This window comes from Lepisma saccharinum, chromosome 11 (assembly GCF_977018435.1).
Source record: "Lepisma saccharinum chromosome 11, izLepSacc3.1, whole genome shotgun sequence".
NCBI classification, from domain to species: Eukaryota; Metazoa; Arthropoda; class Insecta; order Zygentoma; family Lepismatidae; genus Lepisma; species Lepisma saccharinum.
In genome coordinates this window covers 16,751,650-16,774,536 of record NC_139239.1, presented here as the reverse complement: position 1 = coordinate 16,774,536, position 22,887 = coordinate 16,751,650, and the positions used below count along the sequence as shown (strand labels likewise).

General features: G+C 36.8%; 1 protein-coding gene across 2 annotated transcripts in view; it reads right to left on the bottom strand.

Annotated features, from left to right (window-relative positions):
- The window catches only part of LOC145995149 (arrestin domain-containing protein 17-like), a 45,544-nt gene that overhangs the window by 10,099 nt on the left and 12,558 nt on the right, over positions 1-22,887 (bottom strand). For both annotated transcript variants that reach the window (XM_083131697.1, XM_083131696.1), the window contains exons 3-6: positions 22,411-22,622; positions 10,463-10,639; positions 9,122-9,307; positions 3,372-3,576 (exon numbers count right to left, since the gene is read on the bottom strand). In XM_083131697.1, the coding sequence (XP_082987823.1) occupies positions 3,372-3,576; positions 9,122-9,307; positions 10,463-10,639; positions 22,411-22,622 (780 nt within the window). The remainder of the gene's footprint in view (positions 1-3,371; positions 3,577-9,121; positions 9,308-10,462; positions 10,640-22,410; positions 22,623-22,887) is intronic.

Below are 22,887 nucleotides of genomic sequence, written 5' to 3'. Positions count from 1 at the left end.
ATGTCTCCATATAGTTTAAACAAACTATTAAAGATTAACTTATCAAGTATAATCTCTCAAAATATCCAGATTTATACCAATATCAAACCTTCCACAATAGCCACATTTTTACTTATCTCCCATCCATCATGAGATTTTTTAAAATCACAGACAACTAGTATTAGAGCAACTAGTTCAAGCTAGATTTTTTAGTATGTGTTATCTTCAATTGTTTTTGTTTTATATTTTTGTCCATATGTTTGTGTTGTAAATGTACATATTTGCTCTGTTACAGCTATTTTACTATGTATATCGCAATATACTTATCTAATGATTACAATTACCATTTTTTGAATGTTGATACAAAATACCAAATATGACATCATATTATACATTGAACAATTTTAAAGAGTTGACCTTTGTATATAAACCAGTGGCGGTCCCTCCATGGAACAGAGGGAACAGGCTGTTCCCTCCTACTTACTGCGCTTTTGGGCTATTTAAATTATTTATATTAACATAATAAGAACACTTTTCTCTCGAAATCAACGTTTCCAAAAGTAACACTGAAGAAAATCTTTCACCGTGGTTGGACGTTTGTTGACGTCATCTACCCCCAACGCATCATGGTTCTCACCCCATGCTCTACCATGGTCTCTTAGTATCATGCCCTCTACTGTCTGAAGCCGAGTATTTCCGACCAGGCGCGAAGATAAACGATCCCCACGGCACCACGGAAGCTGAACACTCTAGCTGTTCCCTCAGAGAGATATTGCGGATTCGCTTTTCTTCCAGTTTTTGCTATGTGCTGAAGTTTAATCGCGTCACAAGTGATACATTTGAGTGTAGAAAGTCTATAACTTCCTAATCTCGTTGAGAACTTGCGTCTGACATTCATAACGAACTGGAAAAATCTTCTACAGTGTAAGCGTCTGCTAAATGCCTTGGCTAAACGCTGGGAAATAGCTTCCGAGGGAACAGCTCACATCCACCTGTTCCACCAACCCCAAGACCAAAGTTTCAAGGCATGCAGTGGCAGGACAAGAAGCAAATGTTGCGAGTGTTGTATGATCGACCGGCTGAGGACGAAAGCCTTTAGTTCATTCAACTTTGCAGAAAATACAACAAACCAACACATATTCTAATTGAATTAAAAACTAAAACGAAATCATACACAGAGCATTTTCAAACGAGTTACTACAACTCTGTAAATTATTAACTGAATATTCTTCCAGTGGCAAATTATATTATTGTCCTTGTTTAATCCTGAGAAGGGAGTCTGGAACAGGTCGGGTTTTGTCACATTAACAACTTCTACTAACAGGGTGGCTACTCACCGGGAATTTCTTGAATTCCGGGAATTATGCGTGAATTATTGGCTCCGGGAATTGTGCGTGAATTCTGCTTGAAATTTTTTCTGTAGACATGACAAATTGCAACTTTTTAAAATCCCAATTCCATTGAATTTATACATATTTATGAATGACCTGAAACAAGTTTTTCACAGTTTAGGTTTTATTTTTATTGAGGAAGGTAAATAAAGCTGCGTGGAAAATAAAACAGAATTCTCTCAATCCATTTGCTTTGTTAGTGTTCTTTGAAGAACAATCCATCTGATAGACTGAAGATTATTGCAAGATAAAATATCTTGAAGTTGATTAGGTAAATTTAAAATTCTTATAGAATTAACAATTTTTCGTAGATTACTATTTCCCGTAACATATGTGACTTGTGTTTGTAGATGTATTTATAGTCCCGAGTAGCAGTGGCGTGCCCAGGATTTTTGTAAGGGAGGGGTTACCTATACTTTTTCTCGGTAGTCCACCCTCATTTTGTCATATTTTCCTACCATTGACATTCTTTTTTTAGGAATATTGGGCCAAAGGGGGGATATAACCCCTACCAACCCCCCTTGGGCATGCCACTGCCGAGTAGCTATGTGAAATGACAAATGTAAACTCCGCACCTTAAATTATATATAGTATGTACCGTCCAAGTGAATTAGAATTATTGGATTCATTGGAATCGCACAAACCATATATTGTTAATATAAGTATTTGTTTGTGTGTATGTGTGTGGGTGGTGAGAGACTGTAAAACCTTAGTTTGAAATAGAGAAAACATCTGCTTGAATTTTTGTAAAGTTCGCTTTGAAAACCGGGAATTATACTTGAATTTTACTATGGTCCTACAGTAGCCACCCTGACTAATCTAGCGAACGTTATGAAAAACGCAACCATCTGTGTGCCATTATTGGATTGAGAAAGTTTGAATTACAAGAATACTCAACTCTATGAAAAAACGTCAACTTAATCTACGAATAAAGAGATGAAACAGGTCACGACAAAATATTATTTTCTTTCTCTGATGACTCATAAATTTATATTATCAAATTTTTCTTTGTTGCGCATGAACAATTTTATTTTTAATGTTTTCTTTATATTATATCACATTTGCTTTAAAATTATTATTGTCATATAATTTTAACGTGCCCCATGTTTGTCACTTCTGACATTTCAATAAGGGTTGAATTTTACTTGATCTATTGTATTATATTAAGACACCCATGCGATGGGGAGCAAGTGCAGGTGACCTGTTCCCCTGCCTGATTTATCACCGCACGCCACTGATATAAACCTTGATGCCAATGCAAATGTAGACAATTTCAATAAATTTAATTATAAATTTGAATGTAACTTATCTTGCTTGCCTGAAAGAACACATATGATTGAAGATATTTGTTTTTTCATATTGTCAGTCAAAAATAACTGTTATGAATATGAATTCAGAATATTGCACAATTTGATAAGTTTGTCATTATATACAAATTGGCTTTTTTAAACATCATATTTAATAAAATTAGTTTAAATAGTAATTTCGGACATTTAATTGCATTATATGAAATTTTGAGTAATCATATGACTAAATTATTATAGATATTGCACAAATGTGGAACTTTGAACTTAGCCTAACCATTTTCAAATATTGTTATGACAATGTATTATTTTTATTGTCATAAGTTCTACGAGCATGCCATTTTGCGATTGGTGTCAGAAAGGGATAAATGTCTAAACAATGGCAGACAATATGTCTGAGGTTCGTTACGTAAGTACTGTGAAATATCCTCTGCCTCGTTATTTATTGACAGCCTCATTCAATGCTTTCCATGGAATAATATTTGTTTTTTTATCAGAAAAACACATCCTCCCTCAAATGATTCAGAAAAACATGACACACAGATAAGTCGGATTTTACCAAGATGACATATTTTTACTAGTATTCAAAAAATTCCATTGTTTCTAAGTTTGTGAAAGCATTAGAATATATTTTAAAATTGAGTAACGAGACTTTAAATGTTAATAAAACAAAGTTGTTGTATGTTAAAATACCCACGTGAATCCATATCAGGTACTGGTGTAATTGGTGGAGCAGATGGAATCAGATCTTCTTGTACAGCATGCATAGTATTTGGAAGTGCAAGTACTTCAGGTTCAGATATATTATCAAAATTTGCATCTAGTAAGTTTCCGATGATTATAGGTATCGATATTACTAGTGCCTTAAGATTAAATCCCAAAATTGAAGGTTGAGCTGTCACCTGAAAATGTACAAGAGTATATGCATGTAAATTAATTTTTGCAAGGAATGGACTGTAACAAGAAATCTTATTGCCCTCCTCCGTTGGGACCTCAATGTCCATTCCCAAAACTCTGCCTTCCATGTGGCTCTTCCCTGGCCCTGCTTGACTGACTGGCCCTTTTTTAATTCAACTGCTCATTCCAAATTCCTTATCTTCACCAAGAATTGTCACAGTCTTAAGCATGGCCTCAGGAGACTTCCTCGAAATGAGGTTAGTTCCTTACACTCACATTTTAATTTAATTCCAACTGAATCCACCTGCTTGCTAAGTGTTTACACATTTCTTTCGTGGTTGCCACAATGTGTGCTTTGAAAACTTTGTAGATGCAATGTAAGGTTGTTTTTTATTATTATTATTATTAAGTGAATTTCCCTGAAAACAGTTTGCTTTTAAATATATTTTATGGAGCCAAAATAGTTTGTTTTCTATTTATTTTGTACTCCCTCTGTCCCATAATTATAGTCCGGTATGCCAAAATGGTAGTACAGGAATGACAGACGAAGAGGCATATGGAAAGCCCAATTTGTACTGATCCTTGAGTAGTCAAGTTGTATGACTCATTCCTTTGTTTTATGTTCTTCTTCTGTATACACCAATGTCACAGTTTGAATATTGGGCAATTATTATGAGACAACAACCAAAGGTGTACCGGACAATAATTATGGGACAGAGGGAGTATTTATTATGTTCCCTTCAGATGAAAATGAGTACTTACTTTAGTACTTCATAAGATATTACTGGAGTTACAGGATATTAAATCACAGCAACAATGTTACCATATTTTGGTATAGTTAGTTTACAGTAGTCTCGATAATCCAATGTTCCATATAATCTGAGGCAAAAAAAAAAAAATCTTAAAAAAAACTAAAAAAAATAAATAAAAAACCATATTGAAGGTGGCAATGTTCTACGTAGAATATCAAACAGAGGCAACCCCTATCAAAAATCTGCTATTCAGATGATGGTGTGACATTGATGCCTGGAAATGATGCAACATTCTGAAGCAGAAGACACTTGACCATTTGTTCTGTAAATACAGGGTGTGGCTACTGAACCTTACGGTTTTTAATTGCAAATAAAAACAAAACTCTTTCATGCAATGAAGCCAATTTAATACATGTTTTACTACATCTCAAGGCATTTTAGAAAATAGCATGAGTGGCAGTTTCATGCAGTTTCTTGACGAATACAGTTCATTTTTTGAATGACTCCTCAAAACAGAAACCCGAACTCGTTTGATGTTCTCAGTAGTGCAAACCTTGCGATTTCCACCAGGTGTTATTTTCAATGCCTTGAAGTTCCTTACCCATAGTAAAATGGTATTCTGACTGGGAACATTTAGGTTATGCTGAATGTTGAAGTGCCGACGGAAGGCGCCGGTGAGCTCAAAAAAGCACTGTGGGGACAACAGTTTCAATCAGACGATGACCTCAAGGAGTACGTGCACAATTGGTTCCAACAGCAGCCAAAGGAGTTGTCAGAACCACAAAAGCATGGTGTTGTGCTAACCACTGTTCCAGTGGTACAGGAACGGGGGGGGGGGGGAGTACAGGGGTACATTGTACCCCCTACATTTGTGAAGGGGGTACTGTACCCCCTAAATCCATAAATCGAGTTGTACCCCCTGTATCTCCCCCCCTTGGTAATTTGACAGCAGACGCAAGGTGCTACTGTTAAAATCCTATTTTCAGTTCGCCCAATAAAAAAGTGTATATTGTTTATAACTTATAAACATTATCTTCCTTACCACAGAAATTCAAACCATTTCAAACTTATTCTACTATTGAGCGCCCACAAGGAAAATACCTTGGACGAAAAGTCCCGACGCAGCTTTCCATTCTCCCGTTCAGCTCGGGCCATAAGGAAGCATGGTCCACTCTGCCCCTCCCCTCCTCGCAGGAGTACGGTGCACAGGAGTCGCGGGTGTGCGCAGGTTGTTTTGCTTGTGGTTCCACTATACATTGTGGTTGCTACTAGTTAGTTCATTGATCTAAGTTCTTGGAAACCTCTTTAAGGAGATGAAAATTGTTTAAAATGTGTGTGGAATGATGGAATCAGATTTGCTCTCAGAAAATCACGCTGCAGACGAATGCTCCTTTGCATAAGGGGGTGGGGGGGTACACTTTTCTAAAGAAATGGTCGCGTCGATTCTAAGATAAGATACAAATATTCATCAGAAGGGTATATGACTGATCCCATTTTCTTTTGAATATTTAAACTGGGATTTTCTAAAACTAAATACTTACACGAACGAGACGAGATACTACAGATCAACTTGGGGGGGGGGGGTACAATGTACTGCTGTACCTCACCCATATTTTTCATAACTTAAACCTAAATATTAAGATATTTTGAAAATAGAGTCCTGATTAGCCTATCTGAGCATGAAGTGAATCTAGAATAAATTTAATAACTTCAGAGTGGAAACCGAAACAAAAATAAACACAAACAAGAACGAGAAGGACCTTGCCACACAGGAAACGAGATGAGGCTCTGACAATTTTTGGACTCATTGTATCGCGATATCATTCCTAGGTGACATGAAATGTTTCTTAGACATTTAAACAAGGTGCAATTTGCGATATTATCAGAGGCGGGGGGAATTATTTTTACCTATGTATTAGATATACTTATAATTGGACATTAATTGCTTAAAATCTAATTTTGGTATCGAATGCAACACAAACACAACGCCATTTTAAGTTAAACCCTAAAGTCAATCTGTAAGAAAATTACATTAGTCAGGCTGCGGTGGCTCAGTCGGTAACGCGTCTGACTACCATGCTAAAGGTCCCGGGTTCGATCCCCAGCCGGTTCAAATCCGGGAACTTTTTTAACGGTGGAAGCGGCTCCAGTGCCTACCCAGCGTCGAATAACATGGGTACCTGGGGGAAACCCTGGGGGGTAAAGGCGGTCAGGGGCGTGATGCTGATCACATCACCCCCACTCACAACCAGATCAAGAAAGTGTGGGGCGTTACCCCCACACCCCCCTATACGCCTTCATGGCGTGGTGCTATGCACAGGGGAACACTTTACCTTTTTTTTTTAGATGAATACACGAGATAAATTAAACTCATTGCAGGTTCTATTGGTAGATTTTGGATTGGATTCGCAAGGTCTTTGAATGAGATGAGAATGTTTGATTGATTTTTTGGTTTATTTTACTTCACATTTTCTGCCACTTTTGGCTAATCGCAAAGATGAGGATGGGCGATGATATCATGAAATTGATGAACACTCATATGCCCAACCTGGGACCTCTGGCATCAAAGTGCGCTAAACTAATCCCTCCTCCACGGAGGGCCGCGAGGTGGGAATCTGTTTTGGATTTTCTTTGTAATGCGGAATCTTTAACTGTGACTCGCACATGCTTTTGCTTACATTAATGTTTACCTTTTCACATAAACGAGAAATTGACATGTCACCCTAAAACACACACATGTATCTGCATTTAATACCACTACATACGAAAGGAAACCTTGGGCAGTTCTTCATATTGTCAACAAAAAAATCAAACATTTTGAGCGTATGCCTTTCCTTGCTTCCTCTGACATCTGAAGGATTTCAGTTTTGTATATGTAATGTTAGTACTTTCAGTGCTTGAAGAGTGTCATTAGGTACAGCTAATTATATAAGAAATAAATGCTTTGTCAAATGTTTCACAAATATTTCAAAATTAGACTTCTTACGAGTTGGTCCGGAACCATCTCAACTGTTTTTTTTCTTTTTTTTAATATAACACCCTACAGATATCTGAGTAAATACCAAATACATGGCTTCTAAAAGACATTAGATGTGGTACACATCCATCTGCCATAAATTGTTTAAAGATATTTTTATGCGTAGCTATGGGAATTTAAAATTAGAATGAACTGAACTGAAGTGAAACTCTATAAGTATGATATAATGTGGTTTCTATATTTAGTAGGTGGGAGATGATTATTCCTGGTTGGGGTGGCTCAAGATCCTCCTCACCCCCTTTAATCTCAACCTGCATTAAAATAAATAGATATATCTTTGTTTGCAATTTTCACATTTCGAACTCCTGATTTTCCGTTCCGTTAAATTCAAATAAGGCCAGAACGAAGTCCAGAGCTTTATATGTTTCAGAATTGTTATCTGGTTTTAAAATCTGTTTAAAAAAACATAAATTCTAAGAAAAACAAAGAAAAAATAGTTATGCAAATTTTGCATTAAATAACAGGACATTCGTGTGTGCTGTTCTAAAATAGAATATTTCCCATGCCTTCGCATTATACCTAAGTATCAAGGACGTATTTAGGAGGGGGTCCGGACTCTCCCCCAAAAGTCTTACCAAGAAGTAAAAGTAAATAATCAAAATATAATTGTTTAGCATTTGTTATATAATTGATGGTTATTTCTGCTGAACTTATTATAAGGCACGTAATTTGGCTCATACGGCTTTGAAGGTTTCCAAAAGATTTATGCACACAACTAATGACAATATCCATAAAACATTAATCAGAAACTTTACTTTTCGTTAATGGGATCTAACTCCTTGTTTGTTATTCAATAAATATTCAATTATTTTTCTATTTGACATTAAATTCCTTGCCAGGGCAGTTATGCAAATCTTGGCGATCTTAACTACACATAAGCTAGATAATGACTATATGCTTTTATATATCTATTCTTTTACTATCTTTTACCTATTCATGTAATAACAACAATACAATATTAATTAACTTACATATTTAATTAATGTTTTAATTTAATTAAATATAATTATTATTATTGGAACACTTGGTTGGACCCTCGAATTGTAGTTCTGGTGCAGTAGTATGTGTGTTTATATATATATGGGAAGCTGAATTTTGTACCCCCCAAATGAAAACGTTCCTGCGCCACTGCACTGCTCCATGCTGACTAGCATGCTTTGAGATAAACAGCTGAAAGTTGTTACTTCATGCAACTTCCATTCAGTGTTAAAAACCATCAGATTCAGTTGCCGCACCTCACATGTGTGTGTGTGTGTGCTATTCAAAAAATGAACTGTCCTTGTCAAGGAACTGCATGAAACCAACTCGTGCTATTTTTCTAAAATGCTTTGAGATGTAGTACAATATGTAATAAATTGACTTTGTTGCATGAAAAAAATGTTTTTATTTGTAATTAAAAACTGATTCAGATGCTGCACCCTGTATATATATTGTTGCTAATATTATTGGAATTGTGTTTATTATTAATATTTCAAAGTTCATTATTGTGTAACTTTTTTTCTAACCTCATGATTACTACTGTACTCATTCATAACAATACTGTATAAGTATAACCCATTTTTTCACATACTGTAGTTTTTTGTTATATTGTTGTTATCTTTTGGCCCTACATTATTTCATATATTCTGATTTTTTGTGTAATTCAAGGTAGTCTCAGTCCCATTCATCTTGAATTATCAGGACTCTACTGTATTTAGTAAACATTATATTTTAATACAATGTGTGTATTTAGTATTAAGAGTAATAACTTATTTAACATACCATCAAGCTATATCTATGTGAAATTAGATGATTCAGATTGTTATTCGTGGGCAATAAGAATGTTGGTAGTATCAGTGGTTCATTTACCCATAAACTTCTATCGTGGGAGGGTACACTACCCAGTTGTATTTGAAGGAGAAGGTTGTTCTCCACTCTCAGTTCTCCAGAGGACCTGTAGATATTTTTCTGGAAAATTAAGTTGTAATATTAAATACTATATGGAAAGCAAGCATTTGAAAATTCCACATTTTAAAATATACAACCATGCATGCACATACACATTGATTTGTTGTATAATTAGAAGTTATGCTTTAATAATTGAACACAAATTCACTAAAAACTGTTACACAGGGTAGCCTGGATAAATACAGGGCTCCCAGTTGCCATGGTGCCTGAAAATTTTCATCTGACACCTGAATTTTCAAATCCAGTTCCAAATTTTATATATATATATATAATATGTGCATTTGTTTTCAATAATTCGAGTTCACTTGTGAATTTTCCATTATCTAGTTTTAAATAACGAGTACATGTATATATTTGTCATGGGTATGATTAAATCCGAATAATAAACATGCCATTATAAATTTTTACACAGTTGCTAGCTAAATTTTAAAATTGCAGTGATATGCGACCATATTTTAGAATGTACTGCATGTGGTGTTACCGGTTGAGCCTACTTCAGGAAAGTCACTCCAGAGCAAGACTTAATTACTTTTAATCTAATCTTCTATTAATTAATAAATTAGATGTTTTAAGGTCACATTTCAAAATTGTAGCTTTATCGTAGTTGGATTCATGGCCTTCTTAGCCTGCATTTGCACCATTTGCTGACTCCCGAGAAAAGGGAACTAGCAAAAAAAAAAAAAAAAAATGTTCCCCTGTGCTTAGCACCACGCCATGAAGGCGTATAGGGGGTGTGGGGGTAACGCCCCACACTTTCTTGATCCGGTCGTGAGTGGGGGTGATGTGATCAGCACCACGCCCCTGACCGTGCCCCTGATCGCCTTTACCCCCCAGGTTTCCCCAGGTACCCATGTTATTCGACGCTGGGTGGGCGCCGGGGCCGCTTCCAACGTTAGACAATTTCCCGGATTTGAACCGGCCAGAGATCGAACCTGGAACCTTTAGCGTTACCGACTGAGCCACCGCGGCCACTGGCTCCTGAATTATTTTTATTTTTTTCTGCCCCTGATAGTAACCACTCTAAGAATGTGCAGAAAATATATCTGTATGAATGTAGTGAAATAAAACTATTGTATAACCTAAATGTGTACATTGAATATCAATTATATTTTTAGAGAATGTGTTAATATATATATATAAATGTGGTAAGCCTACCTGTTTCAATTCTACTTTAACCATCGATACATCTATCATTGTTCCATTTGCAACTAGGACAGTCAATGGAATTACATCTCCTGCTAGGAACCCTGTACTAGGTAGCTTAAGTTCTAGCAACAAAGGATTGGAGAAACATGAACAACAGCTCCAGCTACCTTGAACTGATAATGGAGACTAGGAGAATGAGAAAAGATATTTGAAAGAAGTCTACCTTCACAAGACAAACATAACAAAATAAAAAGGTGAGGATACACTAAGAATTTCGTCAGACACATTGGAAGAGGGCTGCTCCTCTTAGAAAGCTAAAAACATTAGTTAAAACACTGTGATAATTTGTCAACGTGTGGGCCTCCCCAATGGCATAGTGCTATCGCCGTCGCCTTGTAGTTAAGGGGTCCTGGGTTCCATATTCGAAGGAGGCACACAATGGTTCTGATCCCACTTTATAATATGTAAATGTGGATATAATTGGAAAGTTCACAGCCAACGTAATTTTTTACCCTTTTGTGAAAATTAATTTGTGTCTTACTATTTGCTATATAGACATGAAATTTTGCACACTGATTCATAATACTAAGGGATAGAAGTTATCGTACAGCAACGTTATGTATATTTCATCAAACGTCAGTGTTGCCATCCCAAAATATATGTTTTTTCTTACATATATCTTTACTTTTTTAAGTATTCAGTGGATTATGGATATTCAATACAGTAAGGTAATTTTTTATTTACTATTTATCAATTACTATTTATTATTAAGTACGATTACATTCACATCGGACACATAAAGCGGTTTCAACATCACGAGAAATACTAAATTTACCATTGATCTGAGAAAACCATGACGACATGAAGCATACCAGAAATAAAGTTGACATTGGCATACAAACATCTTCAGACCCTCAATTTTGTGTTTGAATACAAAATACTAAAGTTTAAAAAATAATTTACAAAAGTTTATGAAATTTTCTTCAAGCATCAGTGTTGCCATCTCATGATAATAGAAATTTCTAAAAATTTTCATTATTTATTTTTTAAAAATATGATACATATTCATCCAAAGAAAGTATTTTTTTAATATTTTTATGTGGTATAATTTTATAATTTCGTCAGTGTTACAAACCAAGAACAAATACAATATGAGTAAGAAATGTAAAAATCAGCTCCTCATAAAAACAAATAAGTGGAATGAAAAAATGAGAAGTTCAGTTTACTATGCCATCCAAACATATGCTACATTATAGTTTTTGGATTCTTGATAACGTGAAATATCAACAGAAGTTCACTTTCGTGTGATAGTCTTCAAAGCATCCTATGAGCCACAAAGGAACTAGTACCTAGGAAACTGATATGTGAAATTTCAGGAGGAGAGATGTAAATAGTGTAAATTGTCAAAATATTATGTTTGTAAATAGAAGTACCATAGTGTATGAAGTTTGTGATGTCTAATGTAAGTGTCTAGATGTTCGATGTATATTGTGAAAGGTGGTGTATACAGTATGTAACATTGTTTTTCGTACACATAGAATTTCCGATGAAAAAATGGCATATCTACTAGTAAATATAATCATTTTCATATGTACCTGGAAATTAATGTTAATGAAGGTTTCACAAACAAATGTCAATAAAAATGTATGTTCAAAATGTATAAACAGAGCATATAATTTGTGTGAAAAGAGAAAAACACGCTGTTTCATGCAACATTGTTATCCATACAGGCAAGAGTTTCAATCTTTCTCGCATACAGCGCCACCGCTATTCAGGTGATTCCGTGCAGTTTGCAACTTCGTAACAAGTTTGAACATGCAGGCACGCTCCCCGTCAAGCAGAATGCTGGCGTAGGTATTGTTGTAGGCCTATCATCTATCTATCAGCGTTTTCGAAATGGGTAAGGTGAAGGAACTTAGTTCCGATCTGAAGGATGTTATTATAAATTTGTCCCTTAGAGGTTATTCGTTAAGAAAAATTGGACAAACAGTCAATAAATCACACTTGACAGTTCAAAACATAGTAAATAAATTTAGAGAGGAAGGTTCAACACAGAATGTGCCGAGAAAACCAAAAGAGAGATGGTTGAATAAATGTGATGAACGCTTTATTTTAAAAAGAGTGCGAGAAAACCCTTGAGTAAGTGTTCCTCAGTTACGACCGTTAGCAGAAAATGTTGCTTGCAAGATGATGTCCGATCAAACTGTCTGACGTGCCTTGTGGAATCATGGATATGATGACAGAATACCACGAAAGAGGCCGTATGTAAATAAGGTGACTAGCAGGAATAGACTTTCATTCGTGAAAGAGCACAAGGACCAGGAATTTTGGGATAATGTCATATGGTCAGACGAGTCCAAGATTAATATATACGGGTCAGATGGGATAAATAGGGTCTGGAGAAAATCAAATAAAGACAATGATCACTTAACACAGTTCCAACAGTTAAACACGGTGGTGGGTCATTAATGATTTGGGGCTGTATGTCATCCAAAGGTGTTGGTACCATCCGGTTTATTGATGGTATCATGGATGCATATGTCTATTTGGACATATTGAAGAACAATGTAAAGCAGTGCGCCCAAAAAATGGACATGCCACCTATCTACAGATTCCAACAAGACAATGACAGTAAGCATAAGGTGCGAGTTAACATGAATTGGCTAATATGGAATGTGCCCAAACTACTACAAACACCAGCTCAAAGTCCAGACTTAAATCCTATTGAGCATTTATGGGCAATTTTGAAGAGGCGAGCCCATAGAGCAGGCGTCAAGTCGAAACAAGAGTTGAAAACTTGTGCAAGGTGAGTGGAATAAAATAAGCTCTGAAACATGTCGAAAACTGGTTAATTCTATGAAGAACAGGTGTCAAGCAGTAATTAAAGCCAAAGCATACGCATCAAAGTATTAGAACTGTCAGTCAATTTGCTCTGAATATACTTTTTTCTTTTATATTATTAAGTGTACAAATAGAAAAGTTGTACAAAAATGCTATGTTTCTCTTTCAGTTTCATTTAATTTATTATTGTCATTGGTTATACAGAATTTGGGTAAGATTTTATGTTCCTAATGATATTAGTTATTGAATTATAAAGAAACCATTTCAAAAGAGTGTATTTCCTTTCAGATATTAAAGCATTTTCTTTGAAAATCCGTGTGTATGAATAAGAATGTTACATATTGTATGTGAATGGGTTCAGCCCTTGTTGGGTGCATACAGTTTTAGCTGATTTTTCTTAACCTTTAGACGACCGAGCAGGTTTATGGAAGTAACCCTGTTCTGGACCAGACTTTTCCGGTGGGAATTTTAAATTCGAACACTCTTTGCAGGAAAATTGTTATAACTCTGGCACTATGGGAGCAATCTTCTTCGGATAACTTTTGTTTTGCAGTTAAAATCCCCGCTTGCAACCGTGTACAATTCAGAATGCCGGATTGAGGAAGGGGGGCAGCACGACCCCCGAATTTCAATGGGAAAAAAATCTGGAGTTTGCCCTCTTTTCTCCTGCTATTTTGGGGAGATGGGCTCGAACTTTAGTATTCTTTTCAAAGAATGGACGTTTCCAAAGAGAATGAAACATGTTTCATGTTCCTGGGTGCCATACAAGTTGAATAATGAGCCAAAATGTGAAACTGTTGTACGAAAAATGGGTAATTTGCATATTGCTCAGAAAATTGTTATAACTCGGGCACTATGGGAGCAATCTACTTCGGATAAGTTTCGTTTTGCAGCTAAAACATCAGAACATGCAACCGTGTACAATTTAGAACGACGAACCAAGGAAGGGGGTTTGGGGGGCATGACCCCTGAATTTCAATGGAAAAAACAAAAATCTCTAGTTTGCCCCCTCGTCCCCCGCTATTTTGGAGAGAAGACGCAAATCTTAGTATTCTTTTCAAAGAATAGACGTTTCTCAAGAGAATGAAAGATGTTTCATGTTCCTGGGTGCCATACAAGTTGAAAAATGAGCCAAAATGTGAAACACTGTTCGGAAATGTGGCATGGATATGTTGCGGAGAGGGGGGAGAGGGGGGGGGAAGTTGGTCATCAATGTGAATTTTCCAGGCTTGCTCCAGGCGTGTGTCAGAGTTTCCACCCAAACATAAGAGTATGAAGGTCCAAAAAGCACATTAATTTCGTAATGAGCACCATGATACCATATGGTATCATCATGCCAGTACGACCTTACGCCAGTAAAGGTTAATGAAATTCACGCTAGATGTCTCTTTTGCAGAATACATTTGGATATTCACGTGATGGATAAAGTAGAGGAGAAAAACACCTTTGCTTTGTATCGATCAAATCACATTTTTTGCACAAATATCCGCCGGGAACAACCTGGGACAGCATTGTCGGCCATTGTGCGAACTCAACAAAATGAGATTCTGAAGACCTTGCTAGAAGGTAGTTTATGTTTTATAATAAAATAAATTTCTGCCTTGGTCAGCATATTGAGTTTTTCATATCATGGAAACAAGGCTTAATGGTGTTATAACTCAACAAAATGCACAGAACAGGCGTCACTCGTAAACATGTAAGAAAAACAAAGAAACCACACTTGTGCTGCACCTACCGATCAAGTTATGTACTAAAATATTCAGCCTTTTCAGTGAAACAATCGCCGAACCACATAGAAACAAGCAAGAATTTTCATAAGCACTCAAAAACTAAGAACGTATATATACATTATCTGCAATTTGAGCACAAGAGGGGAAAACTTATAGATACGTTCTTCGTACCGAAAGGGTTAAACTGTAGATCCAGTCCCAGTTAGCCTATCTGTGGATATAAGTGGACCTAAAACTCTCAACATGTTGGGAAGTTTAAAATGTGTCTGAGGAAGTTAATATGAGCACATTCGAGAAGAATATATGCCGAATGCTTAAAACAATGTTACAGGAGGATCCAGCCCTTGCAGCAAATAACGATGTGTGCGATGGCTGTGTTCAATGCGAAGTTGAGTTATAACGACCTCTTGTCAATAGGAGGAACACCATGTACCAATGGTGAGCTTGATAATGCGAAGCTTCAGAACTGTTCGGCTGCTTAGACATACAAATTCCAGTACCGGTCAATTCAGATCCAGCTGTCCAGGCTGGTACCGTTCCCCCAGATGAGGCAAGTAATTGAATTCGTAAGGTGTGCATTCCAAACATCCTGCCTCTACTCTACGGCATATCTTATTATAACATTTACTAATCATTCAACACTATATACCAGGTGCATCAAAAAAATGTATACACACTTTGAACTGTCACAAGAAAATTTATTTTCCTACCTACAAGGTTAAATTTTGGGGAAAAAGTAATGTTATGTTTCCTCAACAGGTGGCACCAGAATCGTCGACCTAGCTGCGCAACCCAGTTAGTGACAAGAGAGTAAAATCACATGGCAGACGTACATTTGAGCTTTGAAGAGCAGAAGCAGGTTATTAAGTGGTATTGGAAGTTTGAGAATGTTGCTGCGTTTCAGAAACAGTGGAAAAGTGAGTATGGGACTGATCCACCTTCAAGGTTAACAATTGCACGTCTACGAGACAAATTCGAGGTTCATGGAATAGTGTGTGATGTGCAGAAAGGCCAATCAGGGCGACCTCGCATGGCTACAAGTGATGGATCCTCAGGTGCGGTGCTGGAACTGTTTCAGCGTTCACCACAAAAATCTTCAAGGCAAGGGTCATGTGAGAGTGGTGTAAGTGCTAGTAGTGTGCTACGCATTCTGAAGAAAGGCAAGTTGCGTGTGTACATTCCAAGGCTGGTGCAACAGCTAAGTGACGACGACCCAGATCGCAGGGTACAATTTTGTGAATGGGTTGAGAAGATGGTTACACGTGAACTGGGATTTATGGGTAGCATTGTTTGGTCAGATGAAGCACAATTCAAACTTAATGGAACTGTCAATAGGCATAATTGTGTGTACTGGGCTGAAGATAATCCCTACATTACTGTTGAAATGGCTGTGAATTTGCCTTGTGTAAATGTGTGGTGTGGTTTGTCTCCTAGGGGACTAATTGGTCCTTTCAGTTTTGAAGGTACTGTAACTGGAGGAAAGTACGTAACAATGCTTGCTAATTCCATTTTCTCTGCCATTTGTGCAATGTACAGTAATGACAGACAGGTTTTATTACCAACAAGATGGCACCACGCCACACTATCATATGGATGTGCGAGCATACCTGGATCAAAATGTACCAGGCCAGTGGATAGGATGCAGGGGACCAATCGAGTTTCCTGTACGTTATCCAGACCTTACGCCGCTCGATTTTTTCTTATGGAGCACAGTAAAAGATGAGGTGTACCGTCGTAAACCACGTAACCTGGACACACTTTGGGATGAGATTCAAGCAGTGTGTGCAGAAATCCCGTTGTACACTTTGGTGCGAAGTGTGGAATCAGTCGTGACTCGTACTCAGAAATGTACAGAAGCTAAAGGCCATCATTTTGAACATTTACTTTAACCACCATTTGGAACATACAGTTTGACCAGAAAGTACACTTATTTTTCAAATTGGACTGTAGCCTTTCTTTTCCCAGAAATTTAACCTCTTAGGTTGGAAAATAAATTTTATATGACAGTTCAAAGTGTGTGTACATTTTTTTGATGCACCCGGTAAATCTTTCCTTTATTTCCCATTACCTCCCTTCTCATAAACATTTTTATGTTACGATTAGCTCTAAGCATCGCTTTGTGATTGATTTGGTTTATTTTACTTCACTTTTCTGCCACTTTTGGCTAATCTGAAAGATTAGGATGAGTGATGATGTTATGAATTTGATGAAGGAACACTTACAAATATCCATGCCCAGGTAGGCTCTCAGCATCTCGCCATATGATTTTCAATAGTAGTACAGAAATTTCCATGGGCTCCAAGTTCTAATCTCGGCCTGGGGATGAGTGTTTTCATCATATCATCCTCATCATCGCAATTAGCCAAAAGTGGAAGAAAAGCGATGCAAATAAATGTCATCAAAATGTAGTTCAGAAATAAAATTTTGTAAAAAAAATATTTTGACTCCCCTTAGAAACTTTTCTGTGGATGTCTAAGCCCCCGTCACCCTATAGTGTTTGTTGTAAGCATTTTACTTCATACTTTACTTACTTAATCTGTCCTCTTCTACCGTGCTGTGTAGAGGTTTTCCAAAAGGAAAACCATCTGTCCCTGTCCTGTACTAGATCTTGCACTTCTTTCCAGTCACTGCCCCTTACTTCCACAGCTCTCTCTACATCGTCTTCTCACATTTTTCTAGGTTTTCCTTCGATCTTGTCCTCTGCATTTTCACTTCATAGACCACTTTGACTACGTGCATTCCAGCCATTCTCTTCACATGGCCAAATCATCTTAATTGGCTCTGACCTACTTTGTCTAGTAAGGAAGAAACTCGCAAACAATGTCTTATGGTTTGATTTCTCACTCGATCTCTGCTTGTTTTTCCTTCTATCTTACGCAAGCTTCTCATTTCCATTGTCTGCAGTTTACTTTGGTGTTTTGATCTCAATGTCCAGGACTCGCAACTGTGCAGAATCATGGTTTTATACACTGCTAGTTTTGTTGACTTTGTTATTTCCTTCAAGGCATTAAATAAGTGTCATGCTACTTGTATTCTTCTGTTAATTTCATTGTCTATTTTACCATCTTGCTGTAGTGTTGCTCCCAAATATTTTAATCTATTATCCTGTTTAATTATTGATTTTTAAGGTATATTTTATGCTCTACCTCTTCTCTTGCTATATCATGTTCATCGTTTTATTCTCATCCCATATCTTAGGAGTTTTTTATTCCAGATTTTTATTGTAGATTTTTCTCAGAGCTCCCTAAAATTAGTATATCGTCTGTGTACGCAAAATGTGACAGTTGTACTGACCTCATGTTATTATATCCTTGCTGTAACTTTTTTACTTTTTTGTTACATTCTTTTATGACTTCATCCATCAGTATGATGAAAAGGAGGGGGACTGAGTATGCATCCTTGTTTCAAGCCACTTGTTGTTTCACATTCTTCTGATTTAGCATTTCCAGTTCTACCATAGATGCCTTGTAGCAGATCTTCCTCTACTCATCTTTGCTTTATAATTGCCCATATCTTTGCCCTAGGTATGGTGTCAAAGGCGTTTTTTAGATCTATGAAGACCATGTGTACTGTTTTTCCAAATTCCATAGTTTCTCGTTAATTTGGCATATGCTGAAAATGAAATCTTGTGTGCTTCTCCCAGGACTGAATCCATGTTGAGCCTCGTCTAGATGGGGTTCAATTAATTATAGTTCTTAAACGTGATTCCAGTATTCGAGCATAAATTTTTCCTGGGACACTGAGTAAGGAAATATCTCTGTGGTTTTCACATTTTCTATTATCTCCTTTTTAATATATTTGTATTATGATACTGACTTGCCAATCCTCTGGTATTCTACTCTTTTTCCATGCCAGGTTGATTACTTGGAGCAGCATTTGTTTACCTTCTATTTCCATGTATCTCAACATCTCTGGTGTTATCTCATCATGGCCTGATGACTTTCCTAGCGTCATCTTTTTTGATAGCTTCATCCAGTTCGCCTATGGTAACCACATTTTGATCCTCTTCCTCTTTTCTGTTTCCATCATTCCTCAAGTTCTCCTCTTGCTCACACTGTTCTCTTTCCCTTTCCCCATTTTGATCTTCCTATGTGGTCAACAGTTCCTCAAAATGTCATTTCCATCTTCTCATTATATTTTCTTCGTCAGTTAATAGGATGTCATTCTTACTCTTTATAAATTTCAGTGGGCCTTTTTTATCTCTTCTTCCTTATAGCCTTTAGTATTCTATTAAACAGTTTTTGGTTTTCATTAAATTTTGTCTCTAATTTCTTGCCAACATTTTCCCAAGATTTTTGTTTTTCCAACTTTACCATTTCTTTAACAGCAGTTCTTTGTTTCTTATATTCATCATATGCGTTAGCTGTATCTTATTCAAGGATTTCTTCCAGAGTTCTTTTCTCCTTTTGACTTGTTCCTCGATTTCTTCTGTCCACCACCATTTTCTCTTTTGTTGTCTTCCTACTTTCATTTTTCCACATGCTTTTGTTGCTGCTTCAAGAATAATTAGTTTAAAATTTTGCCACTTATCCTCTAGGGTATTTGAAGTGCCATTTATTTCCTGTATTTTCTGTTGGATTTCTTCTTGGTTTATTTACCTTGTATTTATATCCTAGAGTTTGTGGTTCATTATTTTCACCCTTATGTTCTTTGTGTTTGATTCTTTCCTAAATGTTGATGTTATAGCTGTTTTCATTACTAATAGTTGGTGGTCACCTTTTCATCATATCATCACTTATCCCCATCTTTCCAATTATCCAGGAGTGAGCACAAAAGCGAAGTAAAATAAACCAAATCAATCAATATTTCAAAACCTCTATACACTCTAGCATTGAGTACGTTCCTAAATTCTGCTTTCTGCACCAAGATGTATTCAATGATGGACTTCTCCATGCAACTAGGTTCCTCTCTTGTGTACTTATGAATGTCTTTATGTTGAAATTTGGTGTTGACTATTATTATCTCATTGCTGACACTGACAAACAGATCAGTTATCCTTCTTCCATTGTCATTTTGATGTGCCTCACCATATTTACCCATCACTTCTTCAATATTCTTTATTTCTTTACCAACTCTTCCATTTAAGTCTCCTAGTACATTTATTTTTCCTTCACTGTCATCTATTACTTTCTGTAGTTCTTCGTAGAAAGCATCCTTCTTTTGCTCTGTCTCATCCTCGTTTGGTCCATATGCAGCAATATAGGTAATACTCTCATAGTCTTTACTATTGGTATCTACAGTTAGTTTCATTAGTCTCTCGTTTATATACTGCCAGTCTTTTACATAATATCGATATCTTTCTGGTATGATTATGCCTACTCCTGCTTTAGCTCTTTGATTAAAGTCTTAATGTCCACTCCTGAGTAGAATAAAATACATCTATTCCCACTCTCTGGTTCTATCACCTATTCACATCCTCTCCCCTTGTTTTTAGTTTTGGTTATTCCTAGTACATGCAGTTTTGCTTTATTTATTTCTGTCATAAGTTCTATCTCTTTACCATGCACATTCCAAGTTCCAATTTTCAAAATCTTGTTTCCTCTCCTGGTCGCCAACATTGTCATCCATCCGGCATCCTTCTGTTTGCTTGTAACAAGAGATTTTTGGACTAGTGGATTGTTATCCCCCCCGAGTCCAAAGCCATTGGAGATGCCTCCCCTCTGAGCCCTTGGCCTGCTAGTTTTTTTGTCAGGGTGTACTCCCTTAGCCTTTGAAGATCCCTCTTCTACACAAGGCAGTGGTTCCCTCTTCATTATCCCAAGAGAGCAGGCTGTATGTTCCGTCATCTGCACTGTACCGAAGGACTCCTTATCCGCCGCACGTGCTGTTGAGGACTTCACCGTAACCCTGGCAAGGGACCCTTACATGGTACTATCAGCCGGAGCCAGCTGAACCACAGTTTTTTAAAGAGGTGTTACTCCTCTGGTTCATCCGCCATTTCTGCCGTTGAGATGACCATCCATCTTCTTCTGCCATTGGAGCCGTTGACCAGTAGGTTGTTTTTTAGTCTGGCTCCTTCTCACTATCCTGCCCAGCATGGGAGACCCTACGGGTAGGTATGCTACTGCTGGTATAGCCTAGCGAATCATCAGAGCTTGCAAGCCCCACCACCAACTACAAGATCATGCAACCACTAGGTGTGTTTTTTCTTCTTTCTACACAAGTAAGGTACCTGAACCCAATATGGCCTACTTGTTTGAAAGTAGTTACAAGGTTAATTCAACCATATGTCATTTAGACTGTCTGAATGACATGATTGAACACGTTAGCTCTACCTATAGTACAGTAACTTAAAGACAAAGAACTGAAATAGCTGGACCTCGTGATTGTGTTCTACATGATCTAATATTGCATATATAAGTTATTACTTACTACATCTTCCAAGTGATAGATGTTTATATTCTCTAGTACTTATTATGATAGTTCATAATTTGTACTTTACAACAGTGTATTTAGTTTAGACTTTAATATAAAGTCCCGTTTATAATGAAGGAGAAAATAACACTATGTAAGGTAGACTCAATATGGCCCACATAGGAATATATCACGAAGAGCATGCACAAATGTAACATTTGTTACTTTTATGTTCACGTAGAGTCATTGACGCCTGCAGGATTTTTTCAGAGAGGATCAAGGAAGGTATTTTTTCCAGGGGGCAAACAAGGGACATTTTCCCCAATAAAAATGTTGTTTTCTCTAAAAAAGAGTCACTAAGGATGATTAGGGACCTTTCATTTGACCAGACTGTGATGTGTAATCCGCGATGTTCTGGTGACAAATTATGATACATCACTCACTTGTTTATTGGTTTCAAACTATGTTCTTTCTTTGTGTAATCTCATAATGTCATTAAAACGTAAGTGTATCAATATACTTATCTGCCAATAAAAATAACATTGTTGTACTTTCTTTACAATTTGTTGCGTTATTTTTTTATGTGAAATAAAAAATATATGATTAGGCCATATTGGGTACATATACCCAATATGTCTAAACGCTACTTTTTAACAAAATCTTCCCTGCACCCATGTTATTGTTTGGAACTGACTCAAATTCTCAGTAAACGTCCAGAAATGTTCCCTCTTTCGAATCTTGCGATTAGTTTTATCTTTCTGACTTTGTACATGATTACATATTGGGTTCAGGTACCTTATGTCAATTGCCAGGGGAGGTCAGACGCTCTGATAAAGGGCAGCAAATATATTATTGAGTGAATTAGGTTATTTTTACGTCGCTTTTCTTCCATTTTTGGATAATCGTAACGATAACAAAATACTGTTTTTCACATGATTTGTATAGTACGCTATTATTAAAAGTAGTCAGTCTGCTTGCATATGACTGCAAAATAGAGGAACACACATGCCAAGGAAAGAATAGGTACCTCACCTGAGCACATGGGTCCGAATTTAAATCCACTAAAGTGTGGACTATAATAGGACTTGTAACAGAATACACTCCGCCATACACTCGATCCACAAAGGCGTTGACTTCGTAACTAACGTAACCATACTCTCCTTGGTAAGAGGATGGCAAGTTCAAGGGTAGAGTGTGAGAAAAATAGTGGACGTGTTTTCCTGCACTTAAGTCAATTTCTTCACCTGTTGAAAGAAAAAGATGCAAAAAGATTGTGGCACACATAGGGAGAAGGGATCATAGGTGGAAATTCTGATATCTTCCCTGGCAGAAGGATATATAAATTAATTAATATTTTCGTCAGTATAGCTTCCATGGTTATTAATAGAATAATAACAATAATAGGGGAAAGGCAGGTAATCACGGTCAGTTGGGAACCACAGTCACCCTGTTTTCTCAGCTGGAAAGGACTGGAGACTCCCAACTGGTAATGCTATCTGCTCAAGGGAT